The sequence below is a fragment of the Propithecus coquereli genome, unplaced genomic scaffold (genome assembly GCF_000956105.1).
Source record: "Propithecus coquereli isolate 6110/MARCELLA unplaced genomic scaffold, Pcoq_1.0 Scaffold137, whole genome shotgun sequence".
Lineage (NCBI taxonomy): Eukaryota > Metazoa > Chordata > Mammalia > Primates > Indriidae > Propithecus > Propithecus coquereli.
The window spans coordinates 2,198,916-2,216,526 of record NW_012137969.1 but is presented as its reverse complement, the minus strand read 5'-3'; the positions used below and the strand labels follow the sequence as shown (position 1 = coordinate 2,216,526).

Sequence of the window (17,611 nt, the reverse complement as noted above, 5' to 3'; positions counted from 1 at the left end):
TCTCAAAAAAAAAAAAAAAAAAAAAACCTTCCCTGCCATTCTAAGTGATCATGGCCCAAGTGCATGGAGCTTGGTCAGACAGCCACCCAGGAGAGGGCAGTATGACGCTGTATGACCAGCCAGTGGCCGGACCACACTGTCCCGACATCCCCAGAGCAACCCAGGGCTCCCTGTGGGCTCCGGGGCACGCAGCCTCTCCTCTCATTCCGGCTGCCAGCCTGGAGGGCGAAGGCCGTTACTGGAGGTGGAGGCCCCGCCAGGCCTCCCGTATGACGGCCTCTGCAGCACCCAGGATGTGCAGACTGTCAAGAAAGAAAGTAGGCGGGGGGCGGGGGCACAGGGACTGTGGCCTCAGACCTGCCCCACCCTCCCCAGAGCCCCTTGGCCAGTGCAGTCTGTGGGCAGCTGGGCCTGATTCGCGCCTCCTCTTCGTCACCGAAGCACAAAGCAACTGCCCTGCTAAGCATGTCCTAGGAGGGCTTTAAATGGCTGCAAAAGCGATTTCTTCCTACAGGGCACGCTGAGCTTCCTCAGCAGGCCTCAGGATAAGTCATCTCTGGTATAACTTTCATATGTGAGGATCAAGGGCTAATTTATTATTTTTAAAATACACCAGGATGCCTGTTGCTTGTGTGCTCAAAATGCTGGCATTAACAGACGGCCTGCCTAGAGCGGAACGCCCAGAGCCACTGGCCTGGCCTGCGGCCCAGAGGTCAGGAGGAAGTGCAGCCGCGGCCAGGCTGCCACGCTTCATGCCAGCAGCCTCCGCGCTGCCCTCTGCCGCCGCCTCTCACTGGAAACCGCCTTCCTTCTGCCTTTCCTTCTCCACCTGGAGTCGTCGCAGCCTCCCACATGCAAAACCCCAACCGCTTGTTCAGGGTGCCTCTGGGCCCGACCGGACTTTGGAAGGGGCTCGGCCACGTCTCAGTGAGCTGCGGCACCCGCGGCTCAGCCTGCTACACCTGAGAGAGAAACCACCACAGTGAATCCCTGGAAGGAGCAACACCACTTCTGCCATGAGGAACGAAGGCAAAACGACTCTTAAGACAGCGACCTGAAGCCACTCAGCGTCCCGCTGCCCCTGAGCACAGCCCGGGCCCAGCTATCCCACTCCCAGTAGGAACAGGCAGGCGCATGCACGTGGGCACCGAGGCACTGCGGGGACACTCTGGGTAGCCCTGCCACACGGCCAGACTGGAAACACCCGAACGTCCATCAACAGGACGACAGGTGGCTTCTATCCAGACAGCGGGACACTGTACAGGAGCCATCTCACACAGCTGCACGGCTGTCCCCAGGGGTCACCGTAGGTGGCCATCTCAGCACCAGAACTTGGGGAATCCGGCCTGGTGGTCTCCTGGGGGCTGGGAATGTTGTTTCTTGATCTGCTGCTGGTTATATGGAGTCACAAGGTGAAGATTCCTCGTGCACTTTGCTGTATGTGGTGTTCTTTAATAAAACGTTTACTTAAAAAAGGTGTAGGACATGTTCAGGCAGATTTCCCCTTTAATATCTGCATGTCTTGCAGCGATCTGAAACCTCGATGCTCCTGCTGGATCCAAGGTCAACAGGGGCTCCTCTGCCTCCTTGCTCCCACGCACGCTGATTTCTAGGCCAGGAAAGGCTGTGACTTGGCACGTGTGGTGCCTGTCACCTGGTGACCTCCAAAGATGTTAGCAATACTCACCCAGTGTCCCTGCCTGTTTCAATTGCAGGGCTCCTCCTCAGCCCCCTGCTGCAGCTGCGCCTGACTGCTGTCCCCGAGCCCTCCTCCCTCTCCTCTGTGTCCCCTTCCGGCAGCCAGAGTGGTGCCGGTCCCAGAGTGTGCCCAACAAGACAGGACACCACCAAGGCCATGAAGCCAGGCACCTGCAGGGGGCCAGGCAGGCACCCCCAAGAGTGGAACTGCCTGTAAGTGGCCCAGGCAACGATGGCCTTGGGCCTAGAAAGAGACAGCCACCCTGCCTTGACTGTGGCTACGTGGGAACAGAGGTTGAGGGGGGCACACCTGTGACTTCTCCCAGCCCCCCGGCCCCAAAATCCCAAATGCCTTGCATGGACCTTGGCTGGCCACTCTCCCTTCCTGACTGTACAGATTTTTGTTTGGTGCCCACCACACAGCCATGTGCCTTGAGGGGGACGACTTGACCCCAGCTTGTAGGGTGGTCCCAACTGGCTCAGACCACTCGGCATGGTTGTTCCCCAGTCAGGTGTCTGTGGGGGGGGGGCACTGCAGAGGGCAGGCAAGCCGCAAGAGGACCCGGCACGGTCTCCATGCTGCCCTCCCCTCTCCCTGGCTTCTGCTGGGCACAGAACATCCCTACAGGACATTTCCAGGCCAGCTGGGGGTCAGTCACTTGCAACAACAGCAGCCCTGACTGATACCTGCCCAGTGTCAACCACTCATTCCAGTCCTCATCTGTGGCTGCACTTGTCTCCCAGTCACCACCTCTGATCTAGTTCAACCCCTTTATTCTCAAAATGGGGACACTGAAACCAGAACAGGGAAAAGCCAACCACTCAGAGTCACCAGCTCCTTCAGGAAACCAAGTGCCCACGTTGTGACGCTTGCAGGCCTGCACCGAGGCCCTGGCTGCTCTGAGGGGCTCGGTCATGGCAAACACACTTTGAAATGAAGGCTGCTTTTTAATAGGCAGGCCTGTCTGATTATTTGAAAAGTTAGCAAGGAACCAACACTTCCTTGGTTGCAACTATAGTAGAGAACACGCCCTGTGACAAGACCCCAGCCTCAGTCCCAGCAAGTGTCCCCTGAACCACTTGGGGGGAAGCTCTTCCTCCCGGACCTTCTGAGGCGCACCATCACAAGGGAACCCTGGGAATCTTCCAGGTCCGTGGCTGGGCATTCTACTCTGTGGAGGATGGCTCTCAGGGCTGGGTGTTCGGTATACCTATGCCCCAGCGTTGCAGCGTTAACTGACAGTAGCTGTATGTAAAACTACACATAAAAATCTTTGGAAAAAGGCCGGGCGCGGTGGCTCACGCCTATAATCCTAGCACTCTGGGAGACCAAGGCGGGAGGATTGCTTGAGCTCAGGAGTTCGAGACCAGCCTGAGCAAGAGCGAGATCCCGTCTCTACTAAAAATAGAAAGAAATTGGCCAAACAATTAAAAATAGAAAAAAATCAGGCAGGCATGGTGGCGCGTGCCTGTAGTCCCAGCTACCCGGCAGGCTGAGGCAGGAGGATCGCTTGAGCCCAGGAGTTTGAGGTTGCTGTGAGCTAGGTTGACGCCGCGGCACTCTAGCCCAGGCAAGAGAGTGAGACTCTGTCTCAAAAACTAACTAACTAACTAACTTTGGAAAAAAACTGCGAAGATGCTTTTCCAGCTCTCACGGATCCCAGTGTTTGGCCCGAGATAGAACATTCTTCCCCAACATCACTAGCTGGTTTACACATCTTAGTTAAGGAAAGATGGTCCAGTTGGGTGTAAGAATTCTGAGATGCACAATTGCAGGACTGTGTCCCCGCCCTCAAGGGTGCCAGGGACCCCGGCGGCCTCAGCCATGGTCTGAGCTTCTTGACCACACTGTGGATCGAGCTTTTACATGGAACGTTATTCCATTTTATGTGATCTATACCCAACTGTCCAAATAGTAGCCACTAGCTGTATATGGCTTTTAAATTAAAATGATTAAAATTAGAAATCCACTTCCTTCATTGCACTCTCCACTTTTTAAGTGCTTGACTAGCCCCTGTGCTGAGTGGCTGCTCGACTGGGCAGGGTAGTTGCAGAACATTTCCCTCTGATGCAGCGATTCGTAGTTTCATTTACTGAAGCACCTCTCATCCTTCCCTGCTCCTGACACACAGATCATTAGGTCCCTGCTTCCTGCTGCTACTGCAGGAGGCTGATGAGGCCAGGAGGCTCATTAAAAAGGGCAATTTCACTGCCTGGAGTTACTTTCTCCAGAGCAATGCCAATTCTGCCCGCCTGCAGCTGGTGGGCCTGCTTGTTCCCACAGCTGTGCCCTGGAAGTCCCGATCTGAATTGGTGGTGATGAAACGTCTAGCTTGTCCAACAGAGGAACTGTGTCCGCAAAGGATGTGTGTTGGTGACACAGTAGTGGTTTCCCCTCTTTCGCAGTTTGCATAGGATCTTAAAATAACAGCACACAGATGACAATGGTATGTGTCTTACCAGGCAAGTGTTCTGATGAGAGACACTGATAAACTGCCAGCTGAGACCTAAGACCTGGATTTCTCAATCTGCTGTGGACTTTAGAAAGCTGCTGTCATTTTTCTGCACTCGCCCCCCCTTTCTCCATTTCACGAGGCCCCACAATCCGCCTGCCTCTGGGGATGACCGAGTGCAGGCCAACACTCTGGGAGCACCCGAGGATGCGACGGGTGGGCGTGAAGGCGCTAGTCGGAGGGCACCACTGCTGTCGCAGGCTGGGGCCCGGGCAGAAGCCAGGCAGCAGTGCGGGGGCTTGTCGGGCTCCCATAAATGCTTTTGATGTGACCTGAGAAAATGCTGTGCTCCCACTGTGTGTGTAGGTGGTGGGGTGGGCTGGGAGGTTAACATATCTATCTATGTATCTAAACGTTTATATTAATCTATTTCAAAGGAACTAGAATGAAATGGTGACAGTGGTTATACTGGAAGTGAAATTATAATTAAACTTTTAAAAATACTTTTCTATGTTTTCCAAAATTTCTACCAAAAAAACCCATAAACAAAAAACCCCCAAACCCCTGGATTATTTTTATAAGCAGAAAACAATGTTATTTTAAAAGAAGTATTTTGAATAAGGGTATAATGATTAGATATTTTAGAGTTTTTACAAAAGGCCCCTGACCTGGACTTTGCTCTTCAATAAAATCTGTAGCTGTGACCACCAGGTGAATTTTAAAAGGAAACCTCATGTCAGCATGTTTAATACATCTAGCAGTTGGTAACATTTGAGGTGAAAATGTAGTCGTCCTACAGTACCCGCAGGGGACTGGTTCCAAGACCCCTGCAGATACCAAAATCCACAGATGCTCAAATCCCTGATATAAAATGTCATAGTATTTGCATATAATCTACGCACATCCTCCCATATACTTTAAGTTGTCTCTAGATTACTTATAATACCTAATACAGTGTAAATGCTATATAAATAGTTGTAATACTGCATCATTTAGGGACTAAGGACAAGAAAAAGTCTTTGTGTTCAGTACAGACTTCTTTCTTTCTTTTTTTTTAAGAGACAGGGTCTTACTCTGTCACTCAGGCTGGAGTGCAGTGGTGTGATCATAGTTCACTACAGCCTCAAACTCCTGGGCTCAAGAGATCCTCTCACCTCGGCCTTGCCAGTAGCTGGGACTACAGGTGTGTGCCACCATGCCCAGCTAATTTAAAAAATTTTTTTGTAGAGACAGGGTCTCACTATGTTGCCCAGGCTGGTCTTGAGTTCCTGGCCTCAAGTGGTCCTCCTGCCTCAGCCTCCCGAGGAGCTGGGACCACAAGCTCACAGGCGCATGCCCCTGCACCCGGCCACACCTATTTTTGTCCCACAAATATTTTTCACCTGCGGTTGGTTGAACTCACAATTTGGAACACACAAATAGAGGGCTGACTATATATTAAAACTTACTTTTGTGTTTACTTAAAATGGCATGGGATTGATAAATAAATGATGTGAATTTAGGAGTCCATCCTTATTTCTGTCTGAAGAGTGAGATAACTTATCAATTTATTTTATAGCAGAATTTTAGACAAAATATTCACCAGAAAGCCATTTCTTTCCATGTTTAATATAGCAGTCAAATCATAAAATATATAAATACCCCAAAGACAGCTTCTTTTTATGTTAATCATAATCTAAATCAAATGTAAGAAGGAGGTCTCTCAAGTGGCAAGTGCTTTAAAAAACTCGAACTCGAACTCGGCCCGGCGCGGTGGCTCACGCCTGTAATCCTAGCTCTCTGGGAGGCCAAGACGGGCAGATCGTTTGAGCTCAGGAGTTCGAGATCAGCCTGAGCAAGAGCGAGAACCCATCTCTACTAAAGATAGAAAGAAATTAGCTGGACAATTAAAAATATATATAGAAAAATTAGCTGGGCATGGTGGCACATGCCTGTAGTCCCAGCTACTTGGGAGGCTGAGGCAGTAGGATTGCTTGAGCCCAGGAGTCTGAGGTTGCTGTGAGCTAGGCTGATGCCATGGCACTCTAGCTGGGGCAACAGAGTAAGACTGTCTCAAAAAAAAAAAAAAAAAAAAAAAAACTTGAACTCACCCACTATGTAATGTATGTAATGATACCTATAGGGCCATAGGCCCAGATTAGTTAATTCTTCAGAACCTCCAAAGCAATCGCATGTTTTTCTAGTACTTAAGTGTGTAACTTAATTTCAGATAAGAATGTTTTTCTTCTTTTTAATGTTGGCACGTTAGAGATCTGAGCTCAAAATTACATGAATTATTGAAAAATGGCTATAAAATATGTAAACATGAGTAAAGCAGACCTGCTCCCAGAGTAAAGACAGAACCATGTTTGTCTCATGTGGCTACACCAGTCAGTCCCTAGCTCTGTCAGTTTTTACTTCTGTAGTAACTCTTGTCACCCTTCCATCCCCACTGAGCGGGGATGATCACTTCCTCTCATACTGGACTGCATGGCCTTAAAGCCACCTGCGGATCCCACCCAGGATGATGGAACCAGGACACAGGGCAGCCCAGACCCTCCAGCTTGGCAGGCTTGGCTCTGGCCTGTCTATCCCACCGTGGACCCAACCCCTGAGCTGCACCCGCAGTGCCCAGGCCTGTGTTTCTGTTGAAGCTCACCCTCAGGGCGGGGCTCAGATGCTTTCTTCCCAGACTCCTCTGATGCTTCCCAGGAGCCCAGGTCCCCCTCCTGTCACCCTCCACTGCATGCACCTTGTTCCACAGCCCTAATACATCCTTCACGAGACTCCGCTCCTAGGTTGGTCGTATTCCTATTGTGTCCTGAGGGCCTAACACAGGGCCTGGACCATAATAAGTTGGTCAGTAAATGCTGAATGGATGGATGCTCAGGTGCCGGTCTCATCTTGATCCACAAAGATCCCTCCCACATGGTGCAGCTCCACGTGCCATTTGCTTGTGTTTATGGCCACTGTCGTCTGTTGCCATAGAAATACTGACTGCCATCAGTTATGAACATGACCTCACTGGGTATCAACTCCATACCTGCCTGCTTATTGGTTTCAGTTACCATTAAGAGTTAATCAACATTAATTATTCTAAGACTGGCAAAATCAATGACAATTGAAATCATTAGAATCCACACAAGAACATCTTCATTAGACATTTGGGGCTTTTAAATGCTCTTACATAAAACCAAAAATTAAAGGCTGCTAAAAGGAAAGACTGAAAGCCGCCTAGTTTGTGAGACAGAAACAGGGCACGTGAGGCAGTGGAGATGGTGCGTGTGTGTGTGTGTGTCTGTGGTGGGAGGGAGCTTCGGGGTGTGCAGCTCTGCCTGGAGGCAGCCAGGGGACAGGATCGCTGGGAACCCTCCTGCGGAGGGCGCAGGCTGAAGCCCACGGGCGGGAGGCCGAGGGCACGCTGAGGTGGGAAGGGCAGTAGGGTGTCCACATGGGCCAGCCCTGATGGTGGATGCCCCTGCAGGTCACCCCCTGCAGGCACCCCAGCCCAGCCCAGCTTTCCAAGACAGGGCCTAGGAAGAAGGTGGCGTGCCTAAGGCTCTGCTGCTCGAGGAAGTGGGGAGCCAGTAAGAGGGCCCGGCACTGTTCGCAGTCCTCAGATCACTCCAGTGAGGTCTCAGCACTGGTCAACACAGCCTTCTGACAGATTGTCATGATTCAGCCAACAAAGAGGTATAAAAATAAAGCTAGGCCACATTTAAACTACCAAATGCTAAATAAGGAATAACGTGTCATTATCGATTATATTCATATTTAAAATCAAGATGTTTCAATTTATCCAGTTCCATGCAATAGGAACTACTGCATGAAGGCTTCCTTCACCAGGCTTTAGCCACATGGGAAACACACTGAAAACAAAACATGTTTTCATTTTCTAAAACTGGTGACTATCATGTGTTGGCCAAAGTGCCAGTGTTTTCATTTATAATTCCAGGGCTAACTAGGAGATTTGGGCAAGATTCTTTTACCTTAAAAGGCACTATACAATCTTCATAGAGCGTAGGGCTAGGTGATCACCAACAGCTGCTAACATCATAAAAAGACAATCCGGCCTCCAGATGGAAGCGGCCACCTCCACTGATGAGATGCTCTAGCGAAAGCAGCCACACAACACAGACTCTGATCAAGGCTTCAGCCCTAACTACCCATTCACCAGAAACACAGGAGCCACAGGGCAGTATATGCGGTAACGGACACCATGTGGATGCAATCGGCAAACCCAGACTGGGGACACGCTCCAGGACAAACAGCTGGTTCTTCTACAAATAAATTACCAGGAAGAAGAGACAGAAAGGGAGACCTGTCGATACACTCACAAGACTTATCAAGCAATTACACTGCAACGAGCTGATTTGGATCCAGATTCAAACAATGATAGTATAAACAATTTTTTTTTTTTTTTGAGACAGAGTCTCGCTCTTTTTGCCCGGGCTAGAGTGCCGTGGCGTCAGCCTAGCTCACAGCAACCTCAAACTCCTGGGCTCAAGGGATCCTCCTGCCTCAGCCTCCCAAGTAGCTGAGACTACAGGCACACACCACCATGCCCGGCTAATTTTTTCTATATATTTTTAGTTGTCCGATTAATTTCTTTGTATTTTTAGTAGAGACGGGGTCTCGCTCTTGCTCTGGCTGGTTTCGAACACCTGAGCTCAAACAATCCGCCCGCCTCGGCCTCCCAGAGTGCTAGGATTACAGATGTGAGCCACCGCGCCCGGCCTATAAACAATTTTTAAATGAGACAATTGGAAATTGGAACAGTGACTATTTGATGATGTTCAGGAATTATCAATTTTTAAATATGATATTTAAAATACCAATATCACAATACCAATATCATATATTTGAAAACTGATCATGTCTTTTAGATATTTACAGTTGAAATGATATTTACAAATGAAATGATCTGAGATCTGACGTTATTAGCCTTAAATTGAACCGAGCGTGGGTGGGGTGGAGATGAAGTGAGATTGGTAAATGAACTGATAATTGTTAAAGCTGCATGCAGGTCATTATTCTTTCTACTTTTACATATGTTTGAATTTTTCTCTGAGGAAAGGTTGAAAATCAAGCAAAAATAGGGAAAGCACTGTAGACTCAGAGATCACACCTGAATAATGTACCTTCTATGCCCATATCCTAAGTTTTGTGACATGCAGTTGTAAAAGATTTTCCTTGGCAAAAGGAATTCTTATGCTTTTAGATCACTTCCAAATATGACTTTCCAAATGGTTTGAGTATTGTTTGAAAATGTATTGGGCCTTTCATAACACAGCATTTGATATCTTTGCCCTTCCAAGTAGGTTTTTCTGCTTTGACATCTCCTGCCCTGCTGATGGAGTCAGAAAGCTCTATTTTCAATAGCCATGTGTCCTTTGGGGGAAAATTTTTGGAGTCAGATATTTGGAGTAATCTGCAACAATAAAAGTACAAACAATATACCGTGCAGTGGGCTTACCTAAGAGGGAAGCCAAAGACATTTTGAGTGAGATTTCAAAGGCTTGCGCTTCCCAGACCCAGACATGCCTGGTAGCCTGCAACGAGGGTATGTTCCCAAACTCCTTACGGCTCACACTAAAGCACAGGGCACACTTTTAAAGGACTATCCATTTCACGTAACTGAAGACTCCGCCTGTGTAGCTTGGGTTCTGCAAGAGGCAGAGTGGTGGAGCCATAACCCACTGAGAGCCGGGGAGACGGCTTACGTATGTGCCACAGAAAGGACCACACCATAACTGGAAATAATTAAAAAACCAGCAAAGTGGCATGGACTTAACTCCCACTGGTGCCCTGGGTGATGCTTCCATGAGGAAGGTGGTGGCCCGGCAGGCTTAGGTTCCACCTGGCCCTACTGCCTGGCCGTCCTGCAATCTCGAGCACCTCCTCAGCTATACATCCTCCGAGTCCATTCCGCTGTCTGAACCACCCCTCCTGGCCTTCCTGTTCTCTCCACGCCAGCAATTATGCAGCCTCCAGGGGACTTCCCCACTGCCCTTCACCCATTCAGGTCATGACAGGATTATTCACATTCTTCAAAACACCTATTTCACAGCCTCCCTTTTTCTGAGCTTGCTCACCACAACCTGCCCACCCCAGCCACTGACGATCTTCCTTTACCGCCGAGAAGACAGAAGTCGGCACAGACGCACCCAGCTTGCCCACCAGCCGCGGCCTATTCACTGACTGCAGTGGACGCGCGTCCCCACTCCTGGCCAGGCCAGCTCCTGCACCTGTGCTCTGGCCCTGCCTTCCTTCTCGGTCATCTCCTTTTCCTCCATCATTTCCTCCTGCCCTGTTATATAGTCTACACCGAAAAAAGATCAGGAGGATAAGAAGCCCCTGTGGACTTGACGTCACTTGGTAATTTACAAGTAGCGCTGTTCCTCAAGCACACTGAGCATGTGCCCTCCTCAGGGCTCCCCCACAGCCTGCGTGGCTGGCACCCTGTCATTCAGGTCTCAGCTTAAATGTCACCTCCTCGGAGGAGCCCACTGCTGTGGACACTGCTCCTCAGCAGTCACTCTGCCTGTAGGTCTTGCCCCTGGACACAGGCGCGTAGGGGCCTGGCTCCCCCGTCCCAAGTCAGGACGGTTCCGAGGGCTGTCCTGGCAGCAGTCCCCCTGCCTGCCGCTGCCCCCTTCCTCTCCCTTGCAGGTCCTACCCCAGGGCATGCTAATCTCAGCAAACTCAACCTGTGACGTCTGTCTGCTTTGTCACCCACCCCATTATCACCTCACCTTGTTTTAATTCTCCCCATGCTTTTGCCATGGCTACTTTTGTTTGTATTTACTGTCCGCCTCCAATCATGAGGACAGATGTTCTAGAGAGGCCAGAACCCGCCTCGTTCGTCTCTGTATCTCTAGAGGCCACACCAGGGCTGGGCGCTCAGCAGACGCTCCATGCACAGTTGTCGAAGGAAGGGATGGAGTAAGTGACTCCCTGAGCCCGGGTCCCCCTCTGACTTACAGCGTTGTTTAGGATTAAAGGTAATGTACATACAGAATTTACACAGCACCTGGTATGGGTTTCCATTTTCGAAGAAAGATAAAGTTACCACCTTTAACATTAGGCATCCCTTCAGAAAACAATATGAAAATGGAAGAAAATGCAGAAAAAGGTGATTAAACGACAAAAGGACTATAGCCATGACCAAAAGCAAGGGGAGATTAAAAATCTAATAAGGCCGGGTGCGGTGGCTCATGCCTATAATCCCAGCACTTTTTTTGGAAGATCACTCGAGTGCAGGACCAACCTGGGCAACATAGCAAGACCCTATTTCTACAAAAGAATTAAAAATTAGCCGGGCGTGGTGGCACATGCTTGTAGTCCCAGCTACTTGGGAGGCTGAGGCAGGAGGATCTCCTGGACCCAAGAGTTCGAGGCTGCAGTGAACTATGATCACACCGCTGCACTCCAGCCTGGGTAACAGAGCAAGACCCTGTCTCTTAATAAAACAAAAAACAATAAAATCCAGCAAACTATGGGCCTACTGTACGTAAACTGTCATTGAGAAGATAAAGTAAAAACAAGAGACAGACTGAAGTCAAGGAGGTTAAAGGCTGTGAGACAAAGAAGGGAATTTAGAAGAACAAAGGAGAAAATGCCCTCCCACACACCATCCTCCTCCTGGGGCAGAGCAAGACAGTTAAGGCGGGACAGTAACATAGGCCTCCCTAGTGAGGGGGACAGTGAGTCCAGTACACAGGACATTCTGTGGCTTTACTCACAGGAGACGTGGTTTCTGGCTTGGACACTGGTGCTTTGAAGGTAGAAATATTTCTGGCAACATCTTTTTTGTCTGCAGCTGCTCCCATGGACAAGCATTCCAAGTAATCGGGTGGGGGGATGACGACGTTGCTCTTCTCAGTTAAGTCCACAGTGCTGATGCTTCTCACCGGCGTCGGGCTCAAAACCAAAGTGAGAGAATACAAGTTAGATAAGGTCCTGCCACCTCAATCCCAAACATCCTGAATGTCCCATGGCCAAGGATGACAGTAATGGCAGATCACTAATCAAAAAGGGGGAGGCAGGAGGGGATTACGACACACACACCGTACATATATCTACACAAAACACTGCAATGTCTTCACTGGTTTACACATGCATACTCAGAAGAAATTCTTTAATGGTACTTAGTTTTCATTTCTTGGCACAATGGCATTTTAGCTATTCTGCTAGGGACGAAGATACGTAGAAGGTGTCAGGACCTTAAGCATGTCTAACGGAGGACCTGGAGGTGTTCTGCCTGGACAGCTGACAGTTTAGGGGCTTTCTGGGAGAACACTGAGGACCAGGCAGTTTAGGGTAAAAATGACCAGTTAAATGTGGACGTGTCATTTCTGAGGACTCATGGGACAGCCAACTAGAGCCACCTACTACACATTCAAACATTTACATCAAAGCTTGGAAGAGATCTTCCTGGGTTCTGGTCTTGGCTCTGCCACTTCTAGCTGTGTGTCCTTGAGCAAGTTATTCAACCTTTCTGTGCCTCAGATTCACTCTTTAAAGTGGGGTCCTACCTCACAGAACTGTTGTGAGAATGAGCTAATCAACAAAGCACTTTAGACAGTCTCAGCGATAACTGTTATTATTATAATCTGGACTAGGATATGGATTGGGGGTTATCGGTGCAGAGGTGCTAAGGGAAGCCCATGGGTGTAGTTCAAGCTACAGGAGTAGAGGAGACAGCCCAGCACAAAGGAAAAGGACGATCCCCGAGGAACGCCAACGTTTAATGGACGGGCAGGAGAAGGGCTGCAGGGGGCACCGAAGAGGGAGGCTACTGAGGCAGAAGGAAGACGGCACTGCTCAAGAAGCCAAGGCAAGAAAACATCCCTAGAAAAGGTGCACAGCAGCGTTAAGGGCTGCTAAGATAAGGACAGAAAATGTGCGCCTTGGATTCAGCAACCAGTAGGTGTGGGGCGGGGCAGCGAGAGGGTTCAGAGAGCTGGAGGGGTGAGGGGGAGGGGGTCTGGGTCAGTCTCCTCACAGCAGATGGTGAGTAAAGCTCATGGACAACAGAGACCACCGTGGGGCCGTAAACTCTATTTCTGACTAGTTAGTCAACAAGGTCCTGTCCAAGGTTTGACAGTGGGGCTTGCTGCACGTCTAGATTATAATTCCGCTATGCCTGGAAACACAGGGTAAAGGTTTTCTGTTGTGGGGAGACCTGAGCCACTTTCACGCAGTACCTTGGCGTGGGCATAGTCACTGTTTCCTTTGCATTTTCTTCCAGCAACTTTGTATATGACGACGGGAACCATCCCCTCCTATAGGTGAAGAGTGAGAAAAATAAAAAAGACATTTTTGTGGTATCTGCAGTAGATGAGTCAACAGTAAACACTAAAGAATGTCCTGACGGTAGCTCAGGGGCAGATGGGTCCGTTTTCACCACACGGGGCCATGTGTGGACTGAATGAAATTAAGCCTTCTTATAAATGAGTATGCACTTTGCATACACACACAAAACAATGTGTATTTTATATATTATATTCATTTGACTTGGATTCCCTTTCTTTCATATTGGTTTTATATGTAATATACTTGAAAAATCTACCCAGAAAACTGACTCAGTTACATTAAGGCTTGTGTATACACTCATGGTTGACATGATGAGGATGGCATTGAAACTATTATATGTGTTAAATCTTAACAAATTATATCTGATACACAGATTCTCCTTGAGAAATCCAAAGCCAATTTTTTTTAAAAAAACAAAAGAATATTTAAAACCACTTTCAGAGAGGTGACTTCATATGACCTAATAATCTATTCATGCACTAAATCTACCTGTATATGCACATACAGAAAATAGCCTGAGATTATATTAGAACTAAACTATAAACTTTACTCACGCCTTGGAGGTGTCATGCTCTCCGTAGAGCCAGCCGTCCTTCTCCTCAGGGATGAGGAGCGTGATGACGTCTCCCTGTGCAAAGCTCAGTAAGGTCTTGTTGGTGCCAGCAGTATGTGGGAAAATGGTCTTTACTTTCTGCTTTTTCATCATGTTCAGTCCAGTTGCAACGGAAACTGATCGCTGTAAACTGGCATCTTCTGAAGTATCTGTCAGAGTCAGCGTAGCAGTAACAGCTTTTCAAAGAATGATAATCGATCCACACGTTCAAACAAGCAAATCGCAGAAACCCATCTGTTCCCAGCTTGCCCACACAGTTCTTCCACAGAAATTCTAATTGTGCCACAGCTCCTTGCCCCTGTCATTGCCTGGATGGGACAGGGACTGCGACAAAACAGAGACAGCCTATGGCCTGAGGGCTCTGACAGTGCAGAGGAGGGTCCCTGCGGCTGAGGGCTTCTTTCCAGACCTAGAGAACAAGCCAGCATGTGCTGGCTCTAACTGTGCTGATTTGAACTGGGACGGCTCTTCTTAGAAAGGCACACTGCTCCAACACCAAAGGCAGGCTGAGGCAGCAGCTCTAATCCAACTGCCAACATACACAAAGAAGAGGAGAAAATTGGAAATGCAGATGTTCTTGCCAACCTGGCTGCTTCTCACCCCCAGCGCGGTAAGGGTGCAATGAGGATGGACTCTGTTTATCGGGCCCTCACTAAGTGCCTGACAACACTCTCAACACTTCACAGCCACCAGCTCGCCAGGCTCCTTCGAAGGAAGGCACCGCTACCAACCACACTGGCAGATCACACAGCCAGCAAAAGATGAGAGTCGGGAGCCGGGCGGGCACACCAGCCCCACAGCCACGTCTCATGGAGAAGCATGAGGCTGCCAGTTCATGTCTCAATTCAAACACAGGCTGATATTTCCACTCCATGAAAAAACAAAAAGCAGAATGGAGATTTTTTTTTTCTTTTTTTTCTCCCCCACTAAAATTTTGCCAAGCTAGTAATACATCTAGCATATTTAATTTAAAACAATGCAAGATCTTTTTCTGCTTTATTCTTGCAAATTCTTAATAGTTACAACATAAACCTTGCTGTCTCCTTAACATGCCACTCTCTAGTTACCTAGGTAATACTGAATCCACCAGCAATTTTCGTTTAGCTTTTACCAACAAGAACCAGAGTTATTTAAATGACTGGGGTTGTGTATAGCATTATATATTTTAACTTTATATTTTATATAACACACAGTACTTCCTTCAAAGGCCAATGACTACAGACTATCATCTTCCTCTGCTAAGCTATGCCTGTCGTCATTCGGGCAATCTCTCATCTTTGCTCAACAGCTTCAAATGCTATCATCTGCAGGCTCTCTCCGGCACACGACTCAATTCCCACAACACTCACACCAAAGGGGCCTAGCAGACACCCCACACTGGCAGGTCAGGGGCCACAGCACAGGTCTCGAGGGTCCTGAGTGCCAAAGACGGCGTGTAGGAAGTGGGGGGCCTAACCAATGAAGCAGCCCGAAACATCTGCAAACAATAACTGATCCTGATTCGCTGAGATATAATCAACAAAGTTAAGAAATTTAAGTAGTTAGGACTTAAGCCTCCACAAAGCAGGAGGCACTGTGTTAGAGATGATGAAAAATGCTGATTAGAATTCAGACTAAGCCTATTGGTAAGAATAATAACCATAATTTTGTCACTTGAACTTTTATAGTTTATTAAAAAAAAATTATTACATTTTCCACCAAATATGGAACACACTGCAAGGCTATGCACATTTTGTCCCATTTATTTTTAAATATAATAACTCTCAGCGGCATGTTTGTTCTGTATAAACGTCAGTTTATAGAATCAGTATATATCACAAAAATGTGCCACTTATTGAAATGCCTTATGGTCTACACCTATGTGTCTTGAGCTTACACTTCTCCAAGCTGGGGCTGAATGCACCTACTATACCTGTTTGTTTGCCTTTATCTTATAATACATTTACCCAAAATATTTACTTCACAAATTATTTTTAAAAATTGAAAAAGGTATCTTCAAAGAAATCAAACGAAGTTTCTTACCTGTTGAATTATTTATCCTTTCTGAATTCTGTGCGACTGCTGCTGGGTTATTAAACATATCAATCAAAGGGCTGGTATATGCTCTGCCTGAAGGGGCTGGGGGCATCTTTGGCGAGTATTTAGAAAGGGTGTCATAGTCTTTCCCAACCTGTGAAAAATTTGTTATTAGTCTAATATAACACTGAACTGGAATTATACAGATTCCCAGAGTGGGGTTTTTTTGGTTTTTTTTTTTTTTTTTAATCACATGCTTTAAATTCCATCTTCTTCCCCAAATTCTCTTAGTTGTAGGGCAATGCCCCATTTTGTGATCATGGTATCTCCCCTGCCAGGTAAGTATGAATGCCCCGTTTTGAATCATTTCAAGAGTACCACACACTCTGTTTCTTCTCATTTTTGCCTTCGCTGTCTTAAAAAAAGAAAAACAAAAAAGTTATTCTCCATTTCTCTGGCAACCACTAATCTACTTTTTGTTTCTATAGGTTTTAGGATCCCTCTTAAGTGCCAACTGGCTACAGAATTCTACATTCAAAATAATTTTTCCACAGAATTTTGAATGCACTGCTTCATTAACTTCTAACATCTTGTTTTGCTAACAAGAAATCTGCTATCAATCACTTGTCTTTGTAAATAATCTATCTTTTCCCTTTCTGGAAGTTTTTAGAATTTTCTCTTTATCCCTGATATTCTGAAACTTGACTGTCATCTCTCCAGGTATTGTTCTTTTCCATTCATCTAGGGTCACACTCGCTGCTGTGTTGAAGACCAGGCAGGAGACTACTGCACTAGTCTCTGCAAGGATGATTAGGATGTTGGAGAGGGAGAAAGGCTGGACTTGGGATGTGCTTTGAAGGCAGAAACGACAGGATGTGCTGCTGGAACGCTGCAGCGTAAGACAGAGCAGGCAGCTGACGTTTCGTGTGTACTGGAAGGGTGGAGTTCCTTACTGGGGAGGGAAGCCTGGGAAAACAGGCTTAGTGTGAGAAAATCAGGGATTTGGTTTTGGACAAGTTGCACTGGAGATTCCCATTAGACATCAGGTGGTGATGCTGAGGGGGCAGCTGGCTCTGTCTTCCATGCTTTGATGGCTCCACCACTCATCTCCCCTCTTTCTGTTTTGTTTTCATTTTTAAAAAACCTTTTTCTATTTGTGCACTATGTTTTAGGAAGGTTCTTTGGCTCACTCTTCTAAGCAGTTCCACTCTGCCAATGTGCTCATCTATTGGTGTTTTTCTTGGGGGAGGTGAAAGAGAGGAAAAAATCCAATTATAAAAAACTCTTATTTTAGAAAAATTTCAAATGTGTATGAAAGTAGAGGAGAATAGCATAATAAATTTCCCCATACTCAACACCCAGCTTTGACAATTATCAATTTATGATCACTCTTGTTTCATGCATACCCTCATCCATCTTCCTGAACTATGCCTGAACTTATTGAAACAAGTCCTAGACTTATAATTTTAACTATAAATAATAATCCACTTTTTGATTTGCAAGCTATCCATCTGATTCTTTGTGGGTGTGATAT

General features: G+C 47.4%; 1 protein-coding gene across 1 annotated transcript in view; it reads right to left on the bottom strand.

Moving 5' to 3' along the window:
* Window positions 1-17,611, bottom strand: part of BAIAP2L1 (BAI1-associated protein 2-like 1) — an 87,430-nt gene that overhangs the window by 3,085 nt on the left and 66,734 nt on the right. Inside the window, exons 9-12 of the mRNA XM_012639023.1 lie at window positions 16,084-16,231; window positions 14,003-14,210; window positions 13,340-13,417; window positions 11,876-12,053 (exon numbers count right to left, since the gene is read on the bottom strand). Of these exons, the coding sequence (XP_012494477.1) occupies window positions 11,876-12,053; window positions 13,340-13,417; window positions 14,003-14,210; window positions 16,084-16,231 (612 nt within the window). The remainder of the gene's footprint in view (window positions 1-11,875; window positions 12,054-13,339; window positions 13,418-14,002; window positions 14,211-16,083; window positions 16,232-17,611) is intronic.